Below are 24,771 nucleotides of genomic sequence, written 5' to 3' on the forward strand. Positions count from 1 at the left end.
ATACTTTTTTTGCACACACAATGCGATGATCTCCGTGTCTGGAATCCTGGGGCAGGATGTTGTGCGAGCCCACGGCTTGGACCTGCTAACCACAAAAAGTGTAGCCATGATCAATGCCGAAGAAGTGCCTATTTTGATCTGGTTCCAGAAACAGCTGGTGAAAGTGTTTGCCCAAACGAGACACCTATTATGTTGGTACAAGAGTGCATCATCCCGCCAAGGACAGACATAGTCGTGGCTGGCAGACCTTGGGGCAATCGACCCAGCAGTACCATGGGCGTCATGGAAGAAGTGAAGATCGAGTCTCATGGACTTGTCGGGGTAGACAGTCTAGCCCATGCTGATGAGAGGGGACAGGTGCTGGTCAGAATAACAAACCTTTTGTTGACAGGTGCATTTGCCTAAGAACAAGCGGGTCGCTGTTTTCGTTGGCGTGGAGTCTGATTGATGCACAGCTGGAGAAAACCGTACTAAGTGCGATATGGCAGATGAGGAATCAGAGCCTGACTTCCTAAAGATGTTTGAGCTGTCTCAAGTCAGCCTCAAGGAGAGGGAACACCTCGTTCGACTCCTGTGAAAGTACCGGGCAGCACTTGCCTCAAAGAAGCTGGACCTCAGTCACTGCAGCACAATCAAGCACCAAATCAATATGTGAGATGCTGCTTCCGTATATCGGTGAGCATATCGGATACCTTTTGCCACGAGAGACGAGATGGAGTAACAAGTCCAAGCCCTGTTGGATAAGGGCGTGATTGAGCACTCCGTTTCTTCCTGGGGCATGTACCAGTCAGTGGTCATGGGTTGATGAGCTGTCTTGATTCAAGTCTCTTGGGCGATCTTGGCAACATCATCCTCAAAGTCCACCATCATCCTCGAAGTCCACATCAAGTCGACATCTGCAATAAAGGACTCAATCTCTTTGTTCACCTTTTGAAGCTCATTGCTGCTGGTCAGCAGTCTGTCCTGCAGCTTTTCCAGGCACTTGATGCTGGTGCTGGCCGATTGGAGAGCAGTTTTTAGCTCATTTATTAGCTCAATGTTTCGGTTCCGTAAAACCACGCTCCTTTGTGAGTTGATTTATGCTTACTGTCACTGAAGTGTCCTCAGTTCCCTCGTTTTGGCACCAGTTATTGCGCATTTGGATGCATTTAATAATTAACGAACAGGGTGACCAACTGCAGACAAAAGCTCCCTGTTTGACTTGCTTCAACAGCACCGAACACACAGTCAGCTTTGCTCTGTGGCTTATACCCTTTGTGCATCCCCCTCTCTTAGTGGCTGCTGAAGGAGGTGGTGCTGTCTGTCATGAAACCCAAGACCTCACATACACATAAAGGGGAGCCACAAGACTAAGGCCACATTGCAAGGTAGGCACTGTCTCCTCTACTGACACTGCACAGCTTCCCCCAAGTAAACCTTGTGAAGGTTCCAAAGGGGTCTGAGGCATCCAAATAGGAGGCCAACCGTGAAACCACCACCCCGCAGCGGATCAGAATCACTGCTATGATGGATTGGACCGCTTGCTGCACCCGCTAACCAGAACTCACAAAGGGAGTGCGCGGACACACATAATAGAGGGTCACCCAAGCAGTTAGTGACTCCGGTTAGAAGAAAACCAGTCCGAAGGAAGTCAACAAAACAACTGCCAGTGTAGCCCCTGGGAGTTCTTCACACAAGGTCCGGGCTAAAAAAGAACAATGCCATTGGCACCGAGATGAACACAGCCGCAAAACAGCAAGTTCAAGTCAGCGACGTGCCACTGCTGCCATGGGCAGGGCTGCACCGAACAGGCCAGCATGTCGAAGAAGAAAGCTGCAAAGAAAGTGTACCAGTGCAACAACTACTTGGGACATCACGAGACACTTGACCAATTGACCGTATCAGGCAACAAATGTCAATATACATGACCAACCCTCAAAGGAACCAAAAAGAGAATGTTGAGAAGTGCATGCAAACTAGAACACGAGAAGGACAGTCTGCATCAAACAACCAAACAAACAACTGAGACTAAGATACCAGGTTACAACTACACTGGCACTTCTATAGACCTTTGCAAAAAGAGCGCTCTGGCCGCCGCCATTTTGCGGATTGAGCGACCCCTATCAGCCAGAAGTTCCTGGCACCCGCCTGAGCTGTGGAAACCCGGTCAGCGTGACTCCCCGCCTGCATTTTGCAATCAGAGTTCGGCGGCTTTTCTTGGAAGTTTTTATTTTATTCGCCTGTTTAGGATGCTTACCGTTTGTATGTTATCTTCCACTGTGAGAACCATGGAATGCCAGGGCTCGTAACCCGCTCGGCCTTCGCAGGAAACGAACGAAGAGAGCGAACGTCAAGCAGCCCGCGACGCAGGCAGTTCGACGTGCTTGAAGGATTATTTCCGTCGAGATAATCTCTAAAAAGCCTTCCAGGCTGTGTTCCGGATCTTCGCAAAAAATAGCTGATAGGGTCGGGTCCGGGGTGTGGGGACGGAATAAACACGTTCGTTCATTTGCTTTGAAGCTGTGCAAAAAAGGAGCTCTCTTCTACATATTCCCCAAAACACGCCGGATTCCGTCCGATCGTCGTGAAGTGACTATCGTCGACACTGTATATTGGATATGCTGTGTTATTCGAGACCTCTCTCAAACCCTGTTCGGATAACGTGGCACCGTGGGGTACGTACAATATATTTTTTGTTCGATTGATGAGTAGGGTGACCAGACGTCCCGTTTTGGCCGGGACAGTCCCGTTTTTGAGGTCCGTTTTGGCCGTCCCGTCTTTTTATCCCAATAAGGAATCATGTCCCGTTATCGCAGGAGTGCATAATTTCGAAATTAGCACAACGCGAGTTGAAGCAAGCGGAAACTATGCCAACTTGTTACAAATGTATTCTACAAAAAAAAGTAGATACTTTAAAATATTTACCCAGCGAAATTGAGAGAACTGTTCTTGCCCACAAACACTTTTTTTTGTCAAGACTCCCCTCTCTCTCTCTCTCTCTCTCTCTCTCTCTCTCTCTCCCCCCCCTCCCCTCCCCTCCGGGCTGGGATGTCCCGTTTTCTATCTTGAGGAATATGGTTACCCTATTGATGAGACTCATTGAATATTATGTTGTGGGCGGGGAATATCCATGCAGTACGGATATCCTGTGTGGTCAAATATTTTGACCTCTATAGATTGACACGGCTGAGTGTACGGTGCCGTAAAACGATGAACATAAAATGAAACAAACATTCCAGTTGCATTTGTTCTGTCGCACACGGACTCACCAAAACAGCTTTCATTTCTTCGTTTTTGTTCCCAAAAATAGAGCACTGCTTTCTTAAATACCTCTATAAATTATGTTCGCCACAGAACACAAGATAAAAAGAAAACGCGGTAATTCAGCCGCCACCAGCGTCCGGAATTGCGCCTATACGCAGGCTGCCACAGCCTACTGATGAGAAACTCCACAGCTCAGCGCAGTCGGGCAACACTGACGTACACTCTCAAAACCAGGGACACGCGCTGACCTGCGCTGTAAATCGCTTCGTTCGAGACTGCCGCTGGAAAGGTCTATACTCTGAGAGGGCTGACGCACAGGATTTCCACAAGCCAGGAAGATGCCAGGAGGGAGAACAACTGTCATAGCTATGGTGAGGAATGACTTCAACAGGGGGGAACATAGGTGGAGGAGCGGCAGAGTAAACAACCAAGAAGGCTGCCGCTCCCTGCCACGATATGGTGGGCTCCGGTGGGGAGCCAGGCGGCTTTCGACGTTGCGCATGCGGCCCCAAGGCCTGATTGGGAAAAGGGAGCCAGGGGCTCCCACATTCCCCTTTCCTTAAAACTGTTGGCACCCCTTTAGGAAAAGGGGTCGCCAGCTCTCATACCCCAAAATAATACAGCAAAAATAAAAAAAAAACACAAACTTTGTTGTTTTTCAGGGTCCCAGTACGCTGCCTCCTGCCTAAAACATCATGAGTTCATTGCATGACAGGAGGAATGCATACTTACCGGCGCTGCCGCAGCCCAAGCCCTCCACAATCGGCGTGGACCCTGCCGTTGACGCAGACACCCTCCCCAACAAGGCGTCTTCGGTCTCCGCCGGCACCACTGCCATCACGGGAAATGCAGCAAGCTCTCCTCCAGCATGGCCGCCGCAAACCCTGGCCTCGTGGCCTTGTAGGCCAGCATTGCCTCCATGGTGCCAAGCTGGTCAAGGGCAGTCGACAGGTCAGGCGGGGCGGGACCGACACGCGGCGTGGGCGCCCGGACAGAGTAAAGTGGCACTAGTAATGTGCCTCATGTAGCTGCAGCCTGCCGCAGACACCACAATACACGGCAATACATGGCACCAGGACCCAGGGCAAAACAGGTGCCCTGGGCCTTTCAATCCTCGTCTTCTATGGTGCGGCCCAGGAACAACAAAAACAGCACACTTGACGGTGCCCTGGCCGTGGGTGCCTCTGTGCCGACGAACCTTGCCATGACATGTAGCACTGAGGCGCCTCTGTGCTCCTCTGTGAGGTCCATGCAGTGACATGGTGGACTGATTTGGGCCCGCCGCCAACCCAAGAGCAGCGTTGTCCACGGCCGCCGCAGTCACAACCGCCGAGGAATCCCAGAAAGGAGCTGCTAGAGAAAGGGACAGTAAAGCTTTAAGTGCTGTTTCCGAGGCAAAAGTGTATGGCAAAACCTTCATCGAGAAGGAAGACTGTACGAACCACGTGGCCAAACGCCTAGGCACTATACCTCGTAAACTCAAGACAGTACTTCCACGTGGTGAGAAGGTGAAGGATGGGCCAATACAGAAGTTGCAAAACTGCTACTGGATAGCAATCACCAGCAACGGGGGCAATGTCCAGAAAATGTATTGTGCCATTTGGGCATCACATTTTCATTCATGTTCAACAAATGCTGCTAAGAGTCGTGACTTCTGCCCCGAAGGAGTGGAACCAGAGGGCCGAAGCACTGGGGGAGCCTGCACCGAACCACATTCTGCTTCTGACAAAGGCACAAGGGCTGGCTCTGCTGCCTATATACAGGCGTCTCACTCAAGAAAAGCTGCTCACCCGTTGCTACAAGGGAAGACTCAAAACGCAGCAGAGTCCCTCAACAGTAAAATCTGGCTGCTATGCCCGAAGACGAAGTTTGCTTCTAGGATTGTTGTGGAAACGGCAACTGCCATTGCTGTTTTGTGGTACAACAGAGGGCATGAAAGCTTTGAGAAAGTGCTTCGGGAGCTTGGTGTACTGCCACCAGAAGAGCTTGTTGTTCTGGGCAACTCCCGTGACCAAAGAAGAATGAAAAAAATGTCAATCCGCCAAACCGCTGAAGCCCGAGAGCATCGCTGCAATATTGTAAAGAGAGCATGTCTCACGGACTCCATTCGGGAAGATCTTGAGGGGCTAATGGATGCGCCAGGAGAGTTCTAATGAACTTGGCTGTGCTAGGGACATATTGCTCTATTTTAGCAAGCAATTTCATGTCTTTTTGTCATGTTTTTGAAAAATAGAGATGTTTGAAACTTTCAAATGCATTTTTTTCAATTTGCGTCGTTCGGGGGACCCGAAGGGTCCAACGTACCCCGGGCTCAGCTCAACCAGCAGGATCCCCTTTTCCCCGGACACGGGTTAAGCCACGCAAAGCCAGGCGGGGGTGGGCAAACCCACATGGCTCGGGGTTTGTAGTGACGCCACTCACTAAGCACCTACTAAAGCAGGTGACCCCTGCATGCAGGTATGGTGGCCCAGATGGCTGGGGTTCGTGGCGACGCTACTCACCAAGCACCTAGCACCTAAGGTTGCAGGCGCTCCCTGCGGGGCTCGGGGTCCGTAGAGACGCCACTCTCCAAACATGGGGGGGAGGGGGGGAGGGAGGAAGGGCGTAAAATAAAAGTTGTGGAGGTACTGCACCAAGGGACCAACTGTTCTTCATCACTGAATCAAGGTCAACCTTCACTAGAAAAGATAGCAGGGCCACCCAAAGCTGCATCTGACGAGACAAAGCAGGATTACGGGTCGTTTGAAGGAGCAAAGTATCACCAGCAGCAGTCAGTCAGATGATGAACAAGAACAACATCCAGCCCCTTTGGACCAAGGAGACAGAATCACTTGAAACCGTGTCTGGCAGTGCAGATTTACAGAGTACCTATCGTGCAGGCGCTTGCAGAAGTTTTGAAAAAATGGACGAGGTACATTTACAACAAGATATTTTGCCGTCAACAAGCGCCACTGAAGTTCCAGAAAATGATGTCCTAGAACACCTTGGAAAGCTCAAAGTGCCCACCAGGGTGAAGTCACGTGGCCACCCAAAGCGAGCAAAAAAGACAGCGATTCGTCTTCCACGACGCCGACAAGGACACCAAGAAACAGCAACCATTCCAGCAGCTGCCTCATAAATGAAAAGGAAGCCAGGATTCTTCATTGACTCATTCCTCAAGGCTTGCAAAAAGAGGTTCAGCGGGGAAAAATGCTTCTCAATGAGTTGTAAATCATGCATCCTTGTTTCGTCCAACATCTTGTTCTGCTTTTTCGGCGCTTCTTTGATGGTCTAACCTTGTTTGCCTTTAGAATTCTCATTTTGTTGAAAGCCCCATCAATCACTTTTAGAAAGGTGTCTGTCCCTCCCAATATATGCCATTTTTATTACTATTGGCTACTCAGTGCGCTCAGTGCCTACACTCATCTGTCGCACCAATAAATACTGCGGAGACCTGCAGGAAGTTCTTGGGTACACTAAATTACCTTTATCCATGACATAAAAGGTTAAGGGTATTTGTTTTGTAAACCTTTTACAGATGAAGACCAAGTGGAAACTATTTCCTCAAGGATCCCTAAGACAATTCTCGACAAGGACGTTGACCTAGGGAGTGTCCAGAAGTACTTCACCAAAGGCGACTGGGTATCTACTCATGATGGTAAAAACAAAGAAAAGCATGAGTGTAATGAATGTAGAGACTTGTTACAGAGGACCCATCTGTGGTTTGTGACTTCTGTCAGTGCTGGTTTCACCAGGTTTGTACTTCCCTGACCAGCCAAAACAAAAATATTTTATGGCATTGTCACAAGGGCATTGCAGCAGCATAAATGTGATAAGCTCGCCCTGCATAGAACATTGAGTGCCACAAGCTTTCCTCTGTAAAAACTGTGTGAGGTATGCAATAAACTTGTGTTTTGGTCTTGCAATGATCATGTCATAAGCTAGTTCAAATGCCCCATTTCAGATACAGTACGATCTACTTATAACAATACTACTTGCACCAATGTGTCACTTGTAACAACCAGTTTCTAGAGGACCATGCCTAGAGTAGCCAGTCCAGACAAAACTATAATCGGTTATAATGATTACATCTTCGGTCTTTCTCATTATCGCTACAAGTGGATTGCACTGCAATATGCATGATGACCAAGGTTTCCATCGAAAATGATTATTGTACGTAAGTGCTTGCTTTCACATTCGAATCCTAAATTCGGACAAATGTGAAAGGAAAGTACAAACAGTACAAATATATTTTAATTCAGAGATATATAAGGATAGCCACATTTTTGCAAGCTCTGCTCTCAAACTGCGGTCGCCTCTCGTCGCTTAGGAAAAATCAATATAAGGTCCAGCGTCCACCGCCAAGGATTTTGCATAGATAGGCTTATGAAGGAAAGACTGAGAGGTTAACCTGAACATTTGTTCTGGTAGGCTACTCTGTACTGGGAATTAGGGGTGGTGGGACGATATACCATATTTTTGCGATTCTGTGCACCCTCGATTCTAAACCACCTCCCCGTTTCAAACATAAGCATCTAAAGAAAGTTTTATGCAAATGTAAGCACCCCAATTCTGTACAAAAAATCAGGGATTGGAGAGATGCGATGTCTGCTCTCCCTCAAGGCCAAGCTGAGCTGCCGAGCGCCGTAATCGTGGGTGGTCCCTGGCACTCGGTCTCGTCATCAGTTCGTAGATGGCGGTACCTTGATTTTTGTTTGCGTGGTTCAGGCATTCAGGACTTTGCTGTACACCATGAGCACAAGGGAACGTGACAGAACAGCACGCGACAAAACAGCACAGCGTCAAAACAGCACGTACGTAAGTGCCTGCTGGTTTTCCGTGACGTTATATTTTGCTACCTAGAACATAAAACCTTCCCTCCCCATGCCAATGAACTTGAATCCCTTGTCCTTTCCTTGCAATTGATCTTCAATTCGTTGTCGCTGGAAGTGGCAGATTTCACCTTTATTGTTTGCATCACAGAAATTGCTACATATTTTTCCATGTTTGGCAGATTGCTGATGCTGCCCTCCGTTGCCTAATGCGAGAGAATAAAATAATTTATTAATGTACAGCACTTTTTTATGCACAGGACACTGCAACTCTTTTATATTGTTTAATAGTTTTCTTTTAAGCCACATTACAAATATTGTAAATATAATAAACCTAATTCATTTGAATATTTATTTCAGTAGGAGGTATTCAGCACATGTTAAAATTCACTCTTTTAATAGATTGATATCATACTATTTTGTGACCTAAATGAAATACTTGTTCAAGACAAGCGTGCTCTCTTTTTTTAATGAAAACTATGATTCAATAAAAATTCCTGCATATGTGAAATATAATTATGAAAATTTAAAAAAATAAAACCATACTTTTTCCACCGCCAAGCTGTCCACACTTCCACGAGTTGCTGCTGATCCTCAACACCCGGAGACGCAACACCTCGACAGTAGGCGATTGTGAATTCTTCACGCAACACGGAACGAATATCCCCGGTAAATTACCATCTCCAATCTCTTAGAGACGACCGGCGGCGGAGCACAGTACTAGTACACGCGCATGAGGTGCACTTTCATAACCGCCAGGCTGAACCCTACCCGGATATGAGATCCAAGGCAACGGTGTGGTGTAAACTTTGGTTCCATGAAACAGGAGGAGGAGGGGGGAGTATAAAATTTAGTGTTTGGTGTAAAAAAAAAAAAAAAAAAAAAAAGAATTGTGTACGCAGGGTTGGACCTCATTTCGGCAAAGGACACATTCCGAAAGAGAAGCGGTTACAAACAATCTTCTAACACTTCATTGGAACAATCGTGTTGTCCCCATCAAACCCAAAAACCACCAAAAAAAAATATGTGGATTAATTTTTTTATTACCCCCTCAACAAAACAAAAAAAACATGAAAAAGATGTGTGGTCAGTGGTCACGGGTTTGGGACTTCCTTATCTCAGCAAAGAATTCATTCCTTTAGAAAGAGACGGCATCGTCCGTATAGACCATTCCATTTCACATCAGGGGCTCGTCAAGCTGCATATAAGCAGCTTTTTCTCTTGGTATCCCCCATCATGTGATGGAAAATAAAAGCTGATTTGATTTGATTTGATTTGATTTGATTTAGCGCTCTCTGGGCGGCACCATTTTGTTTGACAGCAGCGCCCTCTCCATACATCCAGGAAATTCAGCGGGTTCGGCGGGGTAAAACGAAAGAGAGGGCACGCGCCCAACTCCGCTAGCAGACGACAAAACAGGAGGTTGCCATTCTCCATCTTTGGGCTTTATTGGCGGGCTGTACAAAACATCAAACTCTCGCTCGTGGCTGCCGTTGTGAAGTGGTTCGCGTTCTTAGAATAGTTAGGGCTACTCCAAAATCAGCCTAGAGCTCTCTGTTGTTCTACTTCGGTAAATGATCAACTGACATATCTTTTTTCCGTTACTTCAATAGCAGTTGAGTCAGCCGGCAGTACTACCCTCAACCACTGCGTGTATTGCGGCAGGAGAGCATGTTTTTATTTATTATTTCAGACATCCACTCATTGTCGCTAAAGGCCTACACCAGTACGAACTTTGTGTACTGAAAAAGGTACAGCCACCGGATTCACTTTTCTCCAAAAAGACCGGCCAGTCTGACACAGTTTTCCCTATTTTTTTTTTTTATTTGCATGCAGATAACAGCGCAATTGAACTCTGTTCGTCTTTTTTATCTCGCATAGTAATACACGATAACTGGCATACCGAAAATCTGCGCATCTGCGATTGAAATTCCCAAAATGACGCGATTTTAAAAAGAGTTTGTACGCCAGCCGGATGCTAGGTACTGCCCACTCAACGGAGCAGACGACATTCGGGCAAGGGCATTTTTTTCCTCTTTTTACCCTCTCTGCTATGACCCTAAAGGAACGGTCTATAGCTACCACAATCTGTTGCGTCTCGTCCCTTGTCTTAACTATCCGAAATACTTGCCCACATATCCATTTACTTATTTTCTTTTTGTTCTCCATGGTTTCCAGAGAACCAGATCCATACATCCTTTTATTTTTTGTTTACTGTGGCTTTCGGGCTTTATGAGAACCGTGCCACTGTTCCAATAAGGTGTCGGAAAAGTGCTTGTAACCCCTTTCTTCTCTTTCAGAATGAATCCTTCGCTAACGAGGTCGATCGAACCCTGTCTACGCCAATCTTTTTTTACACCAAACACAAAACTTTGAAACTCACCCTTAACCCCCTCCCCTTTTTCGTTGAATTAAAGTTTTCACCGCACCATTGCTTTGCTTCTCATATCCGGGCTGAATTCAGCTTAGCGTCTATAAAAGTGGACCTGACGCACATGTTCTAGCACTGTGCCTTGACGGCGGTCTTCTCTCATGGCGACTATCGTGCAAACTCGGAAAGGATCTGAGAAGTTAATTTACCAGAAATATTCGTACCGTGTTGCACAAAGAATTTACACACGCGTACTATGGAGGTGTTGCGTCACCAGGTGTCAAGTATCAGCAGCAACTCATGGAAATGATGACCACTGGGTGGTAGAAAAGGTATGGTTTTATTTTTCCATTTCATACTTATAGTTAACGTACGCTATAAAACATTTAATTTTGTCTGCTGCAAGAATTTTGTTTTAGCATAGTTTTTATCAAAAAGAGGACGCTTGCTTTGGACTGACATTTTATTTCATCTAAGTCGTAAATAGTGAGATACCTATGTCTACTGAAGCAGCCAATTCTAGCATGAGTTGAAAAAGAAACAAAATGAGCAAATGACCTGGGTTTATTATATTCACAATATCTGTAATGTAGCTTAAATGGAAACTACTGAACATTTTAATATTACAAAGAGTTGCAGTGTCCCATGCATAACAAATGCACTACATTAATATTTCGTTTCATTATTTTACACTAGGCAACATCAGTCATTTACCAAACATGGAAAAATGTGTAGCAGCTTCTGTGTTGCAAACAATGAAGATGAAATCTGCCACTTCCAAGGATACTGCCAGAACAGTTATCACCAAGAGTACCAGAACTCTCACAGGTGAGATATAATGCGAGGCTACCTCTCTAATTCAAAACATTATGATTTAAATTTTCTTTTTAAATAATCATTGTATTTTCAGAAATCAGCATTTGTATGGCCAAATAAGCATCTGAGACAGTGAGTACCTAATACTGTCGAAACCGGTTATTACAAAGTGAACGGGAATCAGAAATTACTTCGCTATATCCGCTACTTCGTATAACCGACTTCGGGTATAACGAAGTGCAAAAGGGAATGGGAAATCATGATAGCTTCGCTGTAGCCGCTATTTCGTTATAACCGACTTGTTATAACCGGTTTTAACAGTACTAAACTTCAGTTTTTCCTCAGAATTTTACAGATCTGCACTGCCAATCGTATCAGCAATGACCAGAGCTTCGAAAGATAACACCAATGGAAAAAAGCCCTCCCAGCAGCGCCACACAGATCTTGCGACATCACGCCGAGTTTTGTTCGGCTTGCCGATGGCCAGCAGTTTCTCTTGCTTGATGGGGGCCCGGTGATCCAGACTTTTTGATCATGCTAGGCACGCGATCAAATCCTTTGATCCTAAAAAAAAGCCCCACTGGTTCGCAGATGGAACATAAAATAGTGCCGTGCATCTACTACCAGATGTACACCATTCACACACTGACATCAGGTAGAGTGGTGCCAATGGTGTACTGTCTGTTGAAGCGTAAGAACACAGCCACCTAAACGAGGGTTTTCAACATGATGCAGGAACTGCAGCCTGGCTTGTTACCGAAGAGCATCCTGTCAGACTTCGAGCAGGCGGCCATCCATACTTCGAGGTTGGTCTTCCCGACAGCGACTGTTTCTGCTTGCTTTTTCCTCCTCAAGCAGTCAATTCAGTACCACATTCAAGAGCGTAGACTTCTGCGATACAACAGAGGAGTCTCGTTTTCGTGAGGCCGTGCAGCTGTTGCTGGCATTCCTGATTGTGGTGCAAAACTATCGGTAGTATTGATAGTCGCCAGAAATCTGATTATCGATAGTAAAAAAACACTCGATAGTACTATCGATAGTCGACTATCGAAAAACTATCTATAGTACCATAGATAGACTATTGAAAAGCTACCAATAGTACTATTGGTAGTCAACTATCGAAAAGCTATGGATAGTACTATCGATAGTCAACTATAAAAAAATTATCGTTAAAGAACTATTAAAAAACAATCGACAGCCGATTATCGTAAACCTATCGATAGTACTGTCGACAGTTTAAAATCGAGAGTTGCGACACTAGTAGTTTGCATCGCTCCCTCTTCTTTTTCTCGCTTTATTTTTTCAAATGGAACACCAACTAGACCAAGCACTACCATCCCAACTTTGGTTCAGCTTTCAGTAACGACGAAGACGAGAGTTTGAGCGGAGAGAAGGGGAGGCAAGCGGCGGTGCAGCAACTGTGTTCGCTTCAGTAGTGCAAAACTATCGATAGTACTATCGATTGTATCAATAGTCGGTAGAAACCTGACTATCGATAGTAAAAAAATTATTGATAGTACTGTCGATAGTCCACTATCGAAAAACTATCAATAGTACTATCGAAAAACTATAAAAAAAACTCGATAGTATTATCGATAGTCGACTATTGACAGTTCTGTAACACTATCGATAGTTTTGGAAAAACTATCCACAGTCAATCTATCGAAAGTTTTGCATCACTAATTCCTGAAGCTCACAGATGTTGCACAAGGCGAGATCACATACAGCAGTCTTTTTTGTCATTAATTCAGCGTGCAAGAAATGCCAGCTCAGAAATTAAAGTTTATGAATCGCTTACTGTGCTAGAATAACCTCGCGTAAGGTATGGCAAAGTAAAACAGCACAAAATGCTTAAAGACAGATAGGAAAGTTTTTCCTCTAGTCTGCCGTCGTTCAGCATGCATCAACAACTCCACCCAAGTGTATACGATTCTACATTAGGCAATTTGCGGCTTGTTAGTGAATATATTCAGTAGAGACGTTATACACCCAGGCTGTCTAGCAAATTATTATTTTGAAATTCCCTGACCACTGTAAAGGCGGTTAAATATATAAGACCATTAAAACATTAGGCAGTGATCATTGAACCCTGTGAGGATCATTTTGCACAGGCTTCATTCCAACTTGCATATTCCGAAATATTTGGGTTCGTCCAGTCCGCATTAAGTGAGCACTTTCTTGCTGCCGACACCGTCAATGAAGAGGCCACTTCCGGAAACACAATGAAAACATGCCGCTCAACCACACACGTTCATAACTGAATGGCAGCACGGCTGCCAGATGCACACTTTCGGATACTTTTAGCTTAAGGCTTGGATTCGATTGGGGTCTGCGGCTTTCCTATTTGTTATTAAATCTAGTAGCTTTAACTGGATCTAGCCTAGTGTCGTGTCCTCGATCCAATCCAATCCAAGGCTTGGACTGGACTTGTCGGCTGTTTCTTTTACATCGGGTAGTACACTCTACACCAGATGAGCAGAGCCCGCGCTCCGCTCTAAGCAGTATTTATTGCCTATTTTTCTGCCCCCAAGTCCTCAAGCCTTTGCTCAGGGCCCTCAATGGCATTTCCGGCTCATTTTCCCTGACTGGGCTCGCTTTTTAACAATATCCCTGACTATTCCTCGATTTTTCCCACTAATTAAAATTTCCCTGACAATTCCCGGTCGCTAGACACCCTGACACTCCAACCGCTTCAACGTTTTAGGGTTGTGGCTTCCGATGTCACAAACGTAGATACTATTATGAGTCTTAGTTTTCAGAGATCCCCGTGAGTATTTCAGGGTATCATTTTGGTATCCAACACCAAGATCTTACGTGCGTTGAGCAACTTGCTTGTTAACATATTCATGGTACCTGTATCTGCACGTGTCTCCACAAGTAGATGCAAATAATGCTCTATATATCTAACTTTTAATTGGGTGGCACATTAAAATAGGTACACGAATGACTGGTTACCCTAGGATTCAAAGACATCCAGAACCATGTAAGTAACCAGGATGAGAGCACATAATCGGTGTTCAAGTACTTTGAGCGTACCTATATTGGCGTGCCCTTTTGAAAGAGTCGCACCCGCCGGGACGCGCCCTTTCCCCCGTTGCTCTAGAGCTGCCATGGACGCGTCGTGGACGAGCTTCCTAGAACCAACAACAGCGTGGAAGCATGGCACGGGAGTGTTCAGTCCAGAGCTGGGCAGTATCGAAGATACATGTATCTTCGATACTATCTTTCGATACAGTTGAGTATCTTGTATCTGGTATCGCTTGCCAAAAAAACATGTATCGAAGCATCGGTATCGAAGATACTTTTTGAAAGTATCGTGTATTGTAATAATACCCGATACTTGCAAAAGTGCGATTCTAAATCGAAGCTGCGTTTTCTTTCACTCTTGTTCAGGGGAAGCTAGAGCATAGAAGGCCTCCGAAAAGACAACATCAAGTAAACAAATCTTGTGTCCGCGACTAAAACAACAAACAAAGAAACACGATCGAAAGAAAGTCGAGCGGTTTCGCAATCTCTGCACGGGCATTGTCCTTTTTTTTTTTGTGTGTCTATAGCAAACCCGGGTTGCAGGGCCGCCCAGAGCACTACAGGAGCCAAACAGGAGGGCGCCGTCTGCAAAACGCTAGGCGGCCAGGCTGAGCTCTGTCCCTGGTTTTCTTTTCCGCGGAACTTCACCTGATATTTCCGACTGTATGGTGCGCACTTCGCAGTCCCAGTCTTGGAGTTTAAAGTTATTTGTTCCGCCGCGTCGACGGGCTAGCAATGGCAGACAACGACAATACTCCTCGCTGTGCCCTCTTGGACGGGAAGTATTTTACCGTGATTTCATCTAGGGACGACAGAGTAAAGGCTGCCTGTTCGTTTTGTAAAGCGACCATCTGTGGCGCCTACTCGTCAACCTCGAATTTCAAGCTTCACTTAAAGGTAGGTGCAGAATCAACATAAATTAGATTTTTTGTTTGCTTGTAACATGCCAAGAAATGCATTGAGTCGAACAGAGTGTATCTATATGTATCTAATTTTTCAGTGCTGTCTTATGTATCAAAACGGTGCATTTGCATAGCTTACGGAAGTACGCTTTGTGTGATATTACTTGTGTGGCGGCTATATAATTAATCGATACTTATTTTGTTTCAGCGCGTGCATCCACAAGAGCTAAGAAGGTTCGATGAGTACAAAGAAGGGTGGAGAAAACAAGCAGTCAAGAGAAAGGCCGACGCCCCTGCTGACAAAATGCGCCAAACGAAACTGTTTTGCTCTCCCGGGAGTCAACCGACTCATCCTAAAGTAGACAATCTGATCTTCAAGTTCGTTGTGGATGGGTTGCATTCATTATCGACAGTCGAAGAGCCAGGCTTCATACACCTTGTAACAGGTGAGCTTCCAATTCTATGCGAAATCAGACTGCATTATAATTGTACATTGTCTCTTTTTCTATTTTAGGCTTGCGCCCAGGGACTAGTGTGATGTCGCGACGCTCCCTAGGTCGGCGAATTGATGAGGAATGGGAAAAGTTTCTGGATGACGCGCGAGAGAAGTTGTCTGGTCAAAGCTATGTTGCAACCACAGCTGACATCTGGTCCACTCACCATCGTAGCTTCATGGGTGTCACGGTTCATTGGGTAAGCGCTTTGTGTTTTGAATAAAACAAAATGTGTCCCTTTCCTTCACTACCGTGGCAAAGGCAGTGGTAACACAGAATGTGTACGCATTATTTTGGGGAGCTTCCATCAGCTTGCTGGAAAGAGCGTCTCCGGAAGAAAGCCCTGCCAAAAGTAGCGCTCGAGCGGGAGTGGAACGCGTAGGTCACGTAGATTTTATGCTTCGCCCACGTATAAGGTGAATCGAAGCATATGGTTTCCTCATAGAGCGGTAGTACAGTGGTTAAGACATCGGATTCACAGTATGGGGGTCAGAGATTCGTAAAAAAGTCCCTAGTAGTTCAGTGCTTAAGGCATCGGATTCATAATCTGAGGGACGCTGGTTCGTATCGGAGCGCTGCCGGTGTCTTTTAAATTTCAATTTTCGTGTTCCGCACCTTCGTTACCTAGAAGGCGTCGCCGGAAGTGCCTGAGGCCATTCCTATAACATATTCTGTATTAAAAAGTAGAAGTTGTGGAAAATCATGATTAAGTAACTAATGTATGATAATATTTGTATATTTATTTAGATCGATGCTGACACCCTTTCTCGGAGGTCGCTCGTACTGGCCTGCATGAGGTTTCCTGGAAGCCACACGTACGACAGGATAGCAGAAATGCTGGAAGACATTAGGCAGTCCTTCGACATCTCGCGGGAGAAGGTCGTAGCCACGGTCACAGACAACGCCAGCAACTTCGCCAAAGCCTTCAGGGAGTTCGGCTTTTGTTCTGAGATTACTGACCAGGGTAAGGGTAATGCTGTACTTATTATCAAAATTTTTTCAGATTTTTTAAGGACTGATTTACGTATGTCTCAATAACCTAAACCCAAGTGGGTAACGTGCGATTACAAATGCAAGAAGTGTGAAAAATATCCGTCATGTTATGCACCGATTCTAATTTTCCTCTTGTCTGGTGCAGCTGACTCGGTTAATTTTTGTGATACATACAATTCTTCTTTTGATACGCAATACAAATAATTGAAGATGAAGCCACTGGAGCTAATGCAAACGAGAGTGTTTTTGATTATTTCACAACTGTTTTTCTTTTAGTTTCTATGAATATGTGTTATTCACCGTAAAATGTTTCCAAACATGTAATCTTGAGTGCTGTTTTAAGTATTTCGGCTAAATGTGTTCCTTTTTAACTGGCAGATGATGTCGCCGCCGACTTGTCCTTTCAAATTATGGTCGAACCCGACAACCTGGACGATGCTGAAATCAACTTGCCTCGTCATCTTCGATGCGCATGTCACACGCTGAGTCTTGTGGCAACTTCAGATGCGAAGGCAGCCTTGTCGACACCGTCCTTTGAACGTGCTAACACATCGGTCATGTCAAAGTGTTCGGCTCTATGGAACTGCGTTCGAAGACCCAAGTCGTCTGAAGTTATTGTGGACATCCTAGGGCATTCTCTGAAGACGCCATGCGTAACACGCTGGAATTTATTGTATGACAGGATGAAAGACCTCCTTCGCTCGAAGGATAAACTGCGAGATGTCTGCGATGGACTAAATCTGCAGACATTCCAAGAAAGAGACTTAGCATTTATTGCCGAGTACTGTGAGATCCTGCAGCCCATCGCCTCCGCTCTGACGCGACTCCAAGCGCAGTCCGATTGCTTCTTCTGGGAGCTGCTGCCAACGCTTTCTACCTTAAAATCAAAGCTTCAGGAGAAGGCTGGTATGGACTTCGTCTACTGCAGACCACTTTTGGATGCGGTTACATCTGGGTTCATTCGCAGATTTGACGAGCTTCTGCGAATGAAACCAAGTGCAAATGAAGCGACTGTTGCTGCTGTTCTTCACCCTTACTTTAAGTTGCGGTGGTCACGAGAACCTCAAGATGTCCGCGAGCATGGCCAGCAACTCACAAAAAAAGCTGTAATTGACTTTGTAAATGCAACCAAGCATACCACGCGTCCTCTGGCGTGCGCGCCATCAACCTCTGCAGCCTCTGACGTATCGGCTGATGCATTCTTTTCTTTTGAAGCCCACTGCGGCACGAGCCCTAGTTGTCATTAAGATCAAGGCAAACTTGAGTTCCTGAGCTACCTGCAAGATCCTCGAGTTGAATTCGATATGCTCCGCTCATACCCTTCTCTGAGAAGCGCCTTCATTAGATACAACACCCCAACGTGCTCCTCGGCTCCTGTAGAACGGCTGTTCTCCTTCGCGTCGCTAACCTTACGCCCGCATCGTGGCGGACTTTCAGACCGGCGTTTTGAGCCAATGCTTCTGCTTAAGGCTGCGGTCCCATGGGTGCCATCGTGACCGAAGGGTTTTTCAACCGCCAGGGCGGCAAAAACGGCAGCAAGCTCTTGCGCGACAATATTACAATAAAGCGACCAGAACGGAAAGACGCAAAACATGGTGCTAAATTGCTGCCTACTTGTACGTCTATCTAAAAGTGTCTGTCATTTCTTGAGGATTCAGAACGCAAGTAAACTCAAGGGACTAATATGAAAACGAGACAGACACCGACTGCCATGTCTGTCTCATATTTCTGTGTGTCCCTTCTTCTTACTTGCGTTCCTCCTCATGAATGTTTAACCAACACGCTCTCCTGATTCTTTCAATGCCTGTATTTGTTTTTCGAGCTTCAGCCCCCGACAGCGACAGTAGGGAGTTTCAGTATATCGTTTTCATTGGATCGATACCACTCCATGCGCGCGCTTCAGAGCATGCTTCGATGTGGCAGCGCGAGCTCCCAATACAAATATCTTTCCCTGAAAACACGATCTACTATAACTCGTTAACACCACATAGTCCGTGTTTCTGAAAAAAACTTGCGGAGACTAAAACTCAATTATAGATAGAACGTTTTGGTTTGGTAGATTCTGTGGATTTGAAATAGCGTGTATCTTTATACCTCGCTGCTCTCTTGGCTGCAATATTTTTACGGAGGTTTGTACGTTTGTGTAAACGTTTGAAAAAAAGACGCAATATAACAAACACAAGAATTCAGCTAATACCTTTGTTAATTAATCTAAAGCAATAAGATACACCCATTTTAAAGTACTTCGGATGAGGTTTTAGCGATGTATCGAAGTATCTAAAATACAGTATTCAGTATCTGTATCGGAGATTAGTTTTGCATCTGTATCTTGTATCGGTATCTCAAATACAATTTTCGAGGGTATCGAGTATCGGTATCGAAGATACAATTTCGAAGTATCTTGCCCACCCCTGGTTCAGTCTGCGCTCGAGTTTTAACAACCAGATCCCTACCGGCTCATCAAAGCTTTGAAGACAAAGCAGAGACTCACCCAGCAGAAGATCGTCGACAGCCAACGAGGGTGCATCCCGTCGGGTTCAAAGCCTTACACCAGAATATCGCACACTACGGAACAATGTCTCAGAATGACATGCAGCCCCTCGTCAATACGCTCCTGGGCTGTCGCTTTTCTTGTTGCATGCAAGATATGCGTAAAACAAGAGCGCATGTCAAATAAACCATTTTTAGATTTTCTCTAATCTCGTCCATTGTGATGTTCATTATTTCTTTCAGTTGCGGTCGGTAAATAAGGCGCCGCATTAGTATGGGTATAAATAGAGTATCGTGTTTTCGGTATATATCAATAATCACCGAAAAATAACCCCTGAAAGTTAATTTCAAAGATAATAATTAAAATCATGACGTTTGGATCAGGGTGTAACCTCACATTAAATCTCACCTGTGAGAGTTCTGGTACTCGCGGCGATTACTGCTCTGGCAGTATCCCAGGAAGTGGCAGATTTCATCTTTATTGTTTGCAACACAGAAGCTGCTACACATTTTTCCATGTTGCATAAAAACCAAAAAACGCGGGATTGAAGCTTGCTTTGAAGAAGACTGCAGTTTCATGCTAGGAAATTTGTATTAAATAACTTACTTTGGGTCCACCTCAAGCACTGACCGCACTGAGCTGTCCGGAAGGCTACTTCTTTCGTTGAAAATTGTCTCTATGTGCTTTATTTAGTAATAAACAGCGCATATAATGATTTCTAGAGCGTGCCAGATATGCTTTTGCTTTTAACGTTTGAGCCCCTATTTGTGGGTTTATCAGGGCTCATATGGTAACACCCCTGATTTGTAGGTCGGTGTTTATTTGTGATATCACAAATAGACACCAAAAAACACAGAATGCGAGTAAAAAAAAAAAAAATTAGCATTAAAAAATAACTTTCGAATTTGAAGAAAAATAAGTACAGAAAACACAGAATTCTTGTTATAAACTGACATCAAAGAATTAACAATCAACTGCAAGAAAACAAGGAATTCAACTCCATTGGCATGAGGTGGAAAGGTTTCACATTATAGGTAACAAGATATAACACCGAAAACCAGTAGGCACTTCGCACATGCTGTTCAGCCAAATGCTGTTTTGACGCATGCTGTTTTGATGCATGCTGTTTTGTTGCGTGCTGTTCTGTCATGGTGCCTAAATGCAAAGAGGACTTCGTGTACAGTAAAGTTCAAGGAAACAGAGGTCACGTATGCAGTGGTCACGTATGCAAAGGACAACGGGAACCACAGCACTGCAGAGCATCTGTAATGCGGTGGAGAAGACAGCGGGAACTGCGCATTAATGCAAAAGCCTATAACCTGAACTGGAGAATGAAATCTGTTGGTCTGCAGCCAGAGCAGTATATGGGGAGTGTTTGGTCAGTCTACGATCTCGCCGCCGTAACACTCTCCTCCCAAGTGAGCCAATTAGCACGCGGCGTAGAGCGAGAGGCATGAGCGCATGCGCGTGAACTCCCGGCTGCTCCCACCTGAGTGGGGAGGGCCGCCATCTTCGATCATTCTCCCGGCGAAATGCGTGAGATTGGCATCTAAATCTCGATTATCGCCTTTTATATAGCTGGCTCTGGCAAGAAAATGACATTCTGTTATTCCTCGGTGGGTTCAAAAGCTAATAAATGAAGATTTTTCGGCGTATGGCCACACTTTCATTCAGGCGAAAAAGAAGTCGGCCCGTAGCATACGACGCGCAGCCTCAGCAGTGCTCTTCTCCGACCAGTCTCCTACAGCGCTGCTAAAAAATGGCGGTCGTCTCCTCTCTGCTCCCTTCTTTCTCTCTTGCTCCTTCGGCGCTCTCCTCCCTTTCATTTACTCTTCTCCTCTCCGGCGCCTTCGTCGCCACACCCACTGGCCAAACTCTCCCAATATACGGCTCTGTCTGCAGCGAACTGGTGGGGCCACCTAGGGCAAGTCGAGTTGTAGTGAGAGTAACTGCTTGACTGTAGTGCGCGATGAAAACTGACGGCAAGTGGGTTGATTAATTACGGGAGTAATGAGAAATAAAGATGGAATGAAGATTGTAAATGGGGTCTCAGTCATTACGACCCTTCGCCATCGCAGCTACGTCCTACATATCTTTAGCCTCAAGTATGGATACGTCCAAATTACGTTTAGATGCAGCTTATTATTATTTCCTCGCTATTATCACCAAACGAATGCTAGTGTCATGCAATTAAGCACAATTATGTATGAACCCCCTTCCTTTGTTTGAAGTTTTCTTTGTTTGTATCTCTATTGCAACATTCGTAGTGCAAGTCGTCTGCTTCTTGCGCAGGAGTTGCACTGACGTCAGAGCGACGCCGAGTTCTGATTGGCTTCGATTGAAGGGATAGTGGGTAGACATCGATATTAGATGCCCTCAGGTCTACCCACTACCTGTTTTCAATCAGCCAATAAGAGCTCGGCGCTCTGACATCATCACAACCCCTGTGCAAGAAGCAGACGAACAGCTTAACGTGGCTGCCACGAGTTGCGTTTTGCGTTTTCCCGAATGCTTGGCAAAACAGATTAGATTACTTACTGGGCTTACTTTGAGGCCGCGCAGAATCCTCCCCGTCCTCTTTCGGAAACAGAAGCAGGGTGGTTTGGCAAAATGGCTGTTTCATTGCCATGTGCCCACTGTCATGCAGCTGAGCAGCAGCGGAACCAAACCAAAACAAAGCCAGATGCTACACGCGGACTTTCACCTTCTCTATTTTAGCAACTGCAATCACCTCAGTGCACTAAGCAAAATATTACAGAAATAACGGCATTCTGAGCAAACTACCTACCACGGGAGATAGGCATGCCGCACTATATAGTAATAAAGCGCGTCGTTGTGATTGGGTTCGAAACCACTCCGACCACTCTACAAAACGCTCAACGCGCTCACGAACTGCTCCGATTTCAAAACCGCCAAAATTTGACAAAAAACCACGCGCTACCCGATCTCGTTGGCGCCACTAGTTACAAGAGTTGAGTATTACTTTTCTTTGTATACGGCCTTTAAAATAATAAAAAAACATTTTGTTTTTGCTTTTGAAAGTTATTATTAGCTTGGGTTAAATTATTTTTACGATTACTTACATCCTATGTTTTGTACTGATCATTTATCTGTTTTGGTTAGTTCTCCACCATGCCGGTAGGGCCTTTTTAATACACATGTCGGTGATTGTTTGGTTTAGATTTGGTCGCCTTTTCTCTTCTACCTTCGACTCCAGCTTTGCGCTCGTTCGAAATTGGGATGATGAAAGTGCGAAGCAGCCGCTGTCGCTTAGCTAATTTGATTTTTGGAGAAGTGTGGGACTGGAATCTACTCTAGCCGAAGAACAAACGACGTACTCCTTTGACGTGCTAACTTCGGAACGCTTCCAAAATGCGTCGTCGTCAGCAGAGAGACACCATGGGAGTCCTCCTGCTCTTAAACCATGTCGTGTACCAGATTGGACTAGACGTGATCCCGCCAGTGACGTTGGCGATCGTGGTAGCCCAAGCTTGCACGTTTTTGGGACTAGTGGACTTGCCGTGGAGATCTCCCGCCGAGGCATGTATCAGCGTCGACAAGGTCGTCTTCCGCGGACAGTGGTGGCGCATCCTTTTCGCCGCCTTCGAGCACGGTGACAGTTTCCACCTCTATTACAACATGGTGTCCTTCATCTGGAAAGGGATCCGAATGGAAACGGAACTTGGATCCGCTTACTTCTTGTACATCGTGTGTCTGTTTACGGGGCTCACGGGAGTCACGCTCGTGGGTCTAAGCTACCTGTGCGGCATGTTCGTCAACCCGTCGTTCAATTACCAGTGCGCCGTGGGTTTCTCGGCTGTTATTTTTGCCCTCAAAGTTCTGAACAACCACTACTGGCCAGGAATCAGCCCGACTATCATGGGAATGAGCGTTAGCATGCCTTCTGGCTTGATCGTGTGGGCAGAGCTGGTTCTCATTCAACTTGTCACGCCAAACGCTTCGTTCTTGGGCCACCTGGCCGGAATATTGGTCGGTCTTGCGTACGTACACGACATCGTAAAGCCGTTCGCGGACCTCATCTGGCGGCTTCTAGGACAGGGCCCAGTTTATATCGCGCGAGGTGTCTCCAGCCCTCGCCGGCGGTGGCAGCGCAGCCTAGGTGCGTTTAGGATTCCCGTTGGTGCTGCCTTGATTTCAGGTGCGCTCGTGGCGCACAAGATGAGACTGCTTCCCGTGTTTCTGAGCTACAAACTGAACAACCCGTGCGTCAACTCCTACCTTGTCCTGAAGCAAGAACGCTGGGAACAGTTGCTGGTGCCAGCGTTGCACACCTACAACAGCATGCATCTCTTGTACACTGTGGTGTCTCTCCTTGGACTTGGCTTCTACTTAGAAAGAAGGCTGGGCACGGTGCAGTTTGCCTTGACCACTTTGGCTGCCACAGTGGCCACCAACCTCGGTTACTGTCTGATGACACACTTTGTGCTTCCTTATGCGAAGGAGATAGATGGCATCCCCCATTTTGAGATGGAGTACAAATGCTTCCTGGGGATGACTGGAGCACTAATGGCTCTGAAAGTTATCTATTCCTATTACTATCCGTACGCGGGCTACCTCTTGTTTTTCATTGAAGTTCCGGTGCCCAAGTTTATTGGCCTCGTTTTGGAAATTGCGCTGCTCCACTTTCTCCTTCCTCATGTGTGGATTGTTGGGAATGTGGTGGGTTTTGCAGTTGGCATTGTGTATGTCTTCTGCTGCATGTATCTGGTTTAAAATGCTGCTGGAAAATTTTAATTCTACGCCGACTTGGTATATTGGGAAGCGACTGATAATGAAACCTTTCTATGTACCACTGGTTTGTGATAGTGGCGAATAGGCACATTTTGACCATTTGCTACCAAAGAAATGCATATTCTACAATGTTTCCTAGATGCTCAAGTTTTGAGCAGGAGATTTGTAGTTTATGTACTTGGATAATTATTTTAAAAGGGTTTGCATCAGACTGACCTAACTATTTTGTAAATAATGGTACATGGCCAAATGGAGTACCTACTTGATCAAATAAATTTATTTATATATTGTGATGCCTAATTCTTACCTCTGCATTCTGGAAAGGAAAAACAAGCGGTTCCGTATTTGAGGAAAAATGCATTTGAATTGTTTTCATTTGATTTCCAGGATTATGAATATCAAAATTATATTTCAGATTGATGTGCCATGGAGCCCCTACAGCACTTTGAAAATAGTGTTGAAGCAGGTTCTCCTTCCGGACGTGTTCGGTTGGAATGACGTTATGCAGAGTGCTCAACATCAGGGATTCAAACCGAAAAATATAATGTTTCGGTTACCGTTTCCTGTTGACATCGTTTTTTTTTCAGTTGTTTACGGTTTCGGTTACCAATTACACGTTCCCAAAACCTGTTTTTTTTTTTGGGGGGGGGGGGGGGGGGGGGGTTTCTTCAACAATTTGTTTCCTGGAAATGTTATAGAGCCATTTTATAATAAACTATTTAAAGTAGTCCCAGATATCCAGCAATGGGACATTCACAATAACAAGATCTCAAAGACATCTTAGTACTTCTAATTAATTAAAAGTTGCACATGTTTTTAGCTCCAACACCGGTTCACTATAACCTACTTTGCATTATATGGTTTGATACCC

General features: G+C 45.5%; 1 protein-coding gene and 1 pseudogene across 1 annotated transcript; both read left to right on the plus strand.

Annotated features, from left to right (window-relative positions):
• The first annotated feature begins 15,559 nt into the window (after window positions 1–15,559).
• On the plus strand, window positions 15,560–18,153 carry LOC121836795 (annotated as a pseudogene).
• A 4,141-nt stretch (window positions 18,154–22,294) lies between these two features.
• On the plus strand, window positions 22,295–24,188 carry LOC8051897. The gene has a single exon (XM_002435507.5). The coding sequence runs from the start codon at window positions 22,521–22,523 to the stop codon at window positions 23,880–23,882; it is 1,362 nt and encodes a 453-aa protein (XP_002435552.4). The 5' UTR covers window positions 22,295–22,520; the 3' UTR covers window positions 23,883–24,188.
• Window positions 24,189–24,771: the final 583 nt, after the last annotated feature.

The sequence above is a fragment of the Ixodes scapularis genome, unplaced genomic scaffold (genome assembly GCF_016920785.2).
Source record: "Ixodes scapularis isolate PalLabHiFi unplaced genomic scaffold, ASM1692078v2 PGA_scaffold0__279_contigs__length_252992795, whole genome shotgun sequence".
Lineage (NCBI taxonomy): Eukaryota > Metazoa > Arthropoda > Arachnida > Ixodida > Ixodidae > Ixodes > Ixodes scapularis.

Bases quoted from the DNA above. Each gene is read 5' to 3' on its own strand.
- LOC8051897 (XM_002435507.5), top strand. From the start codon at position 22,521: ATGCGTCGTCGTCAGCAGAGAGACACCATGGGAGTCCTCCTGCTCTTA.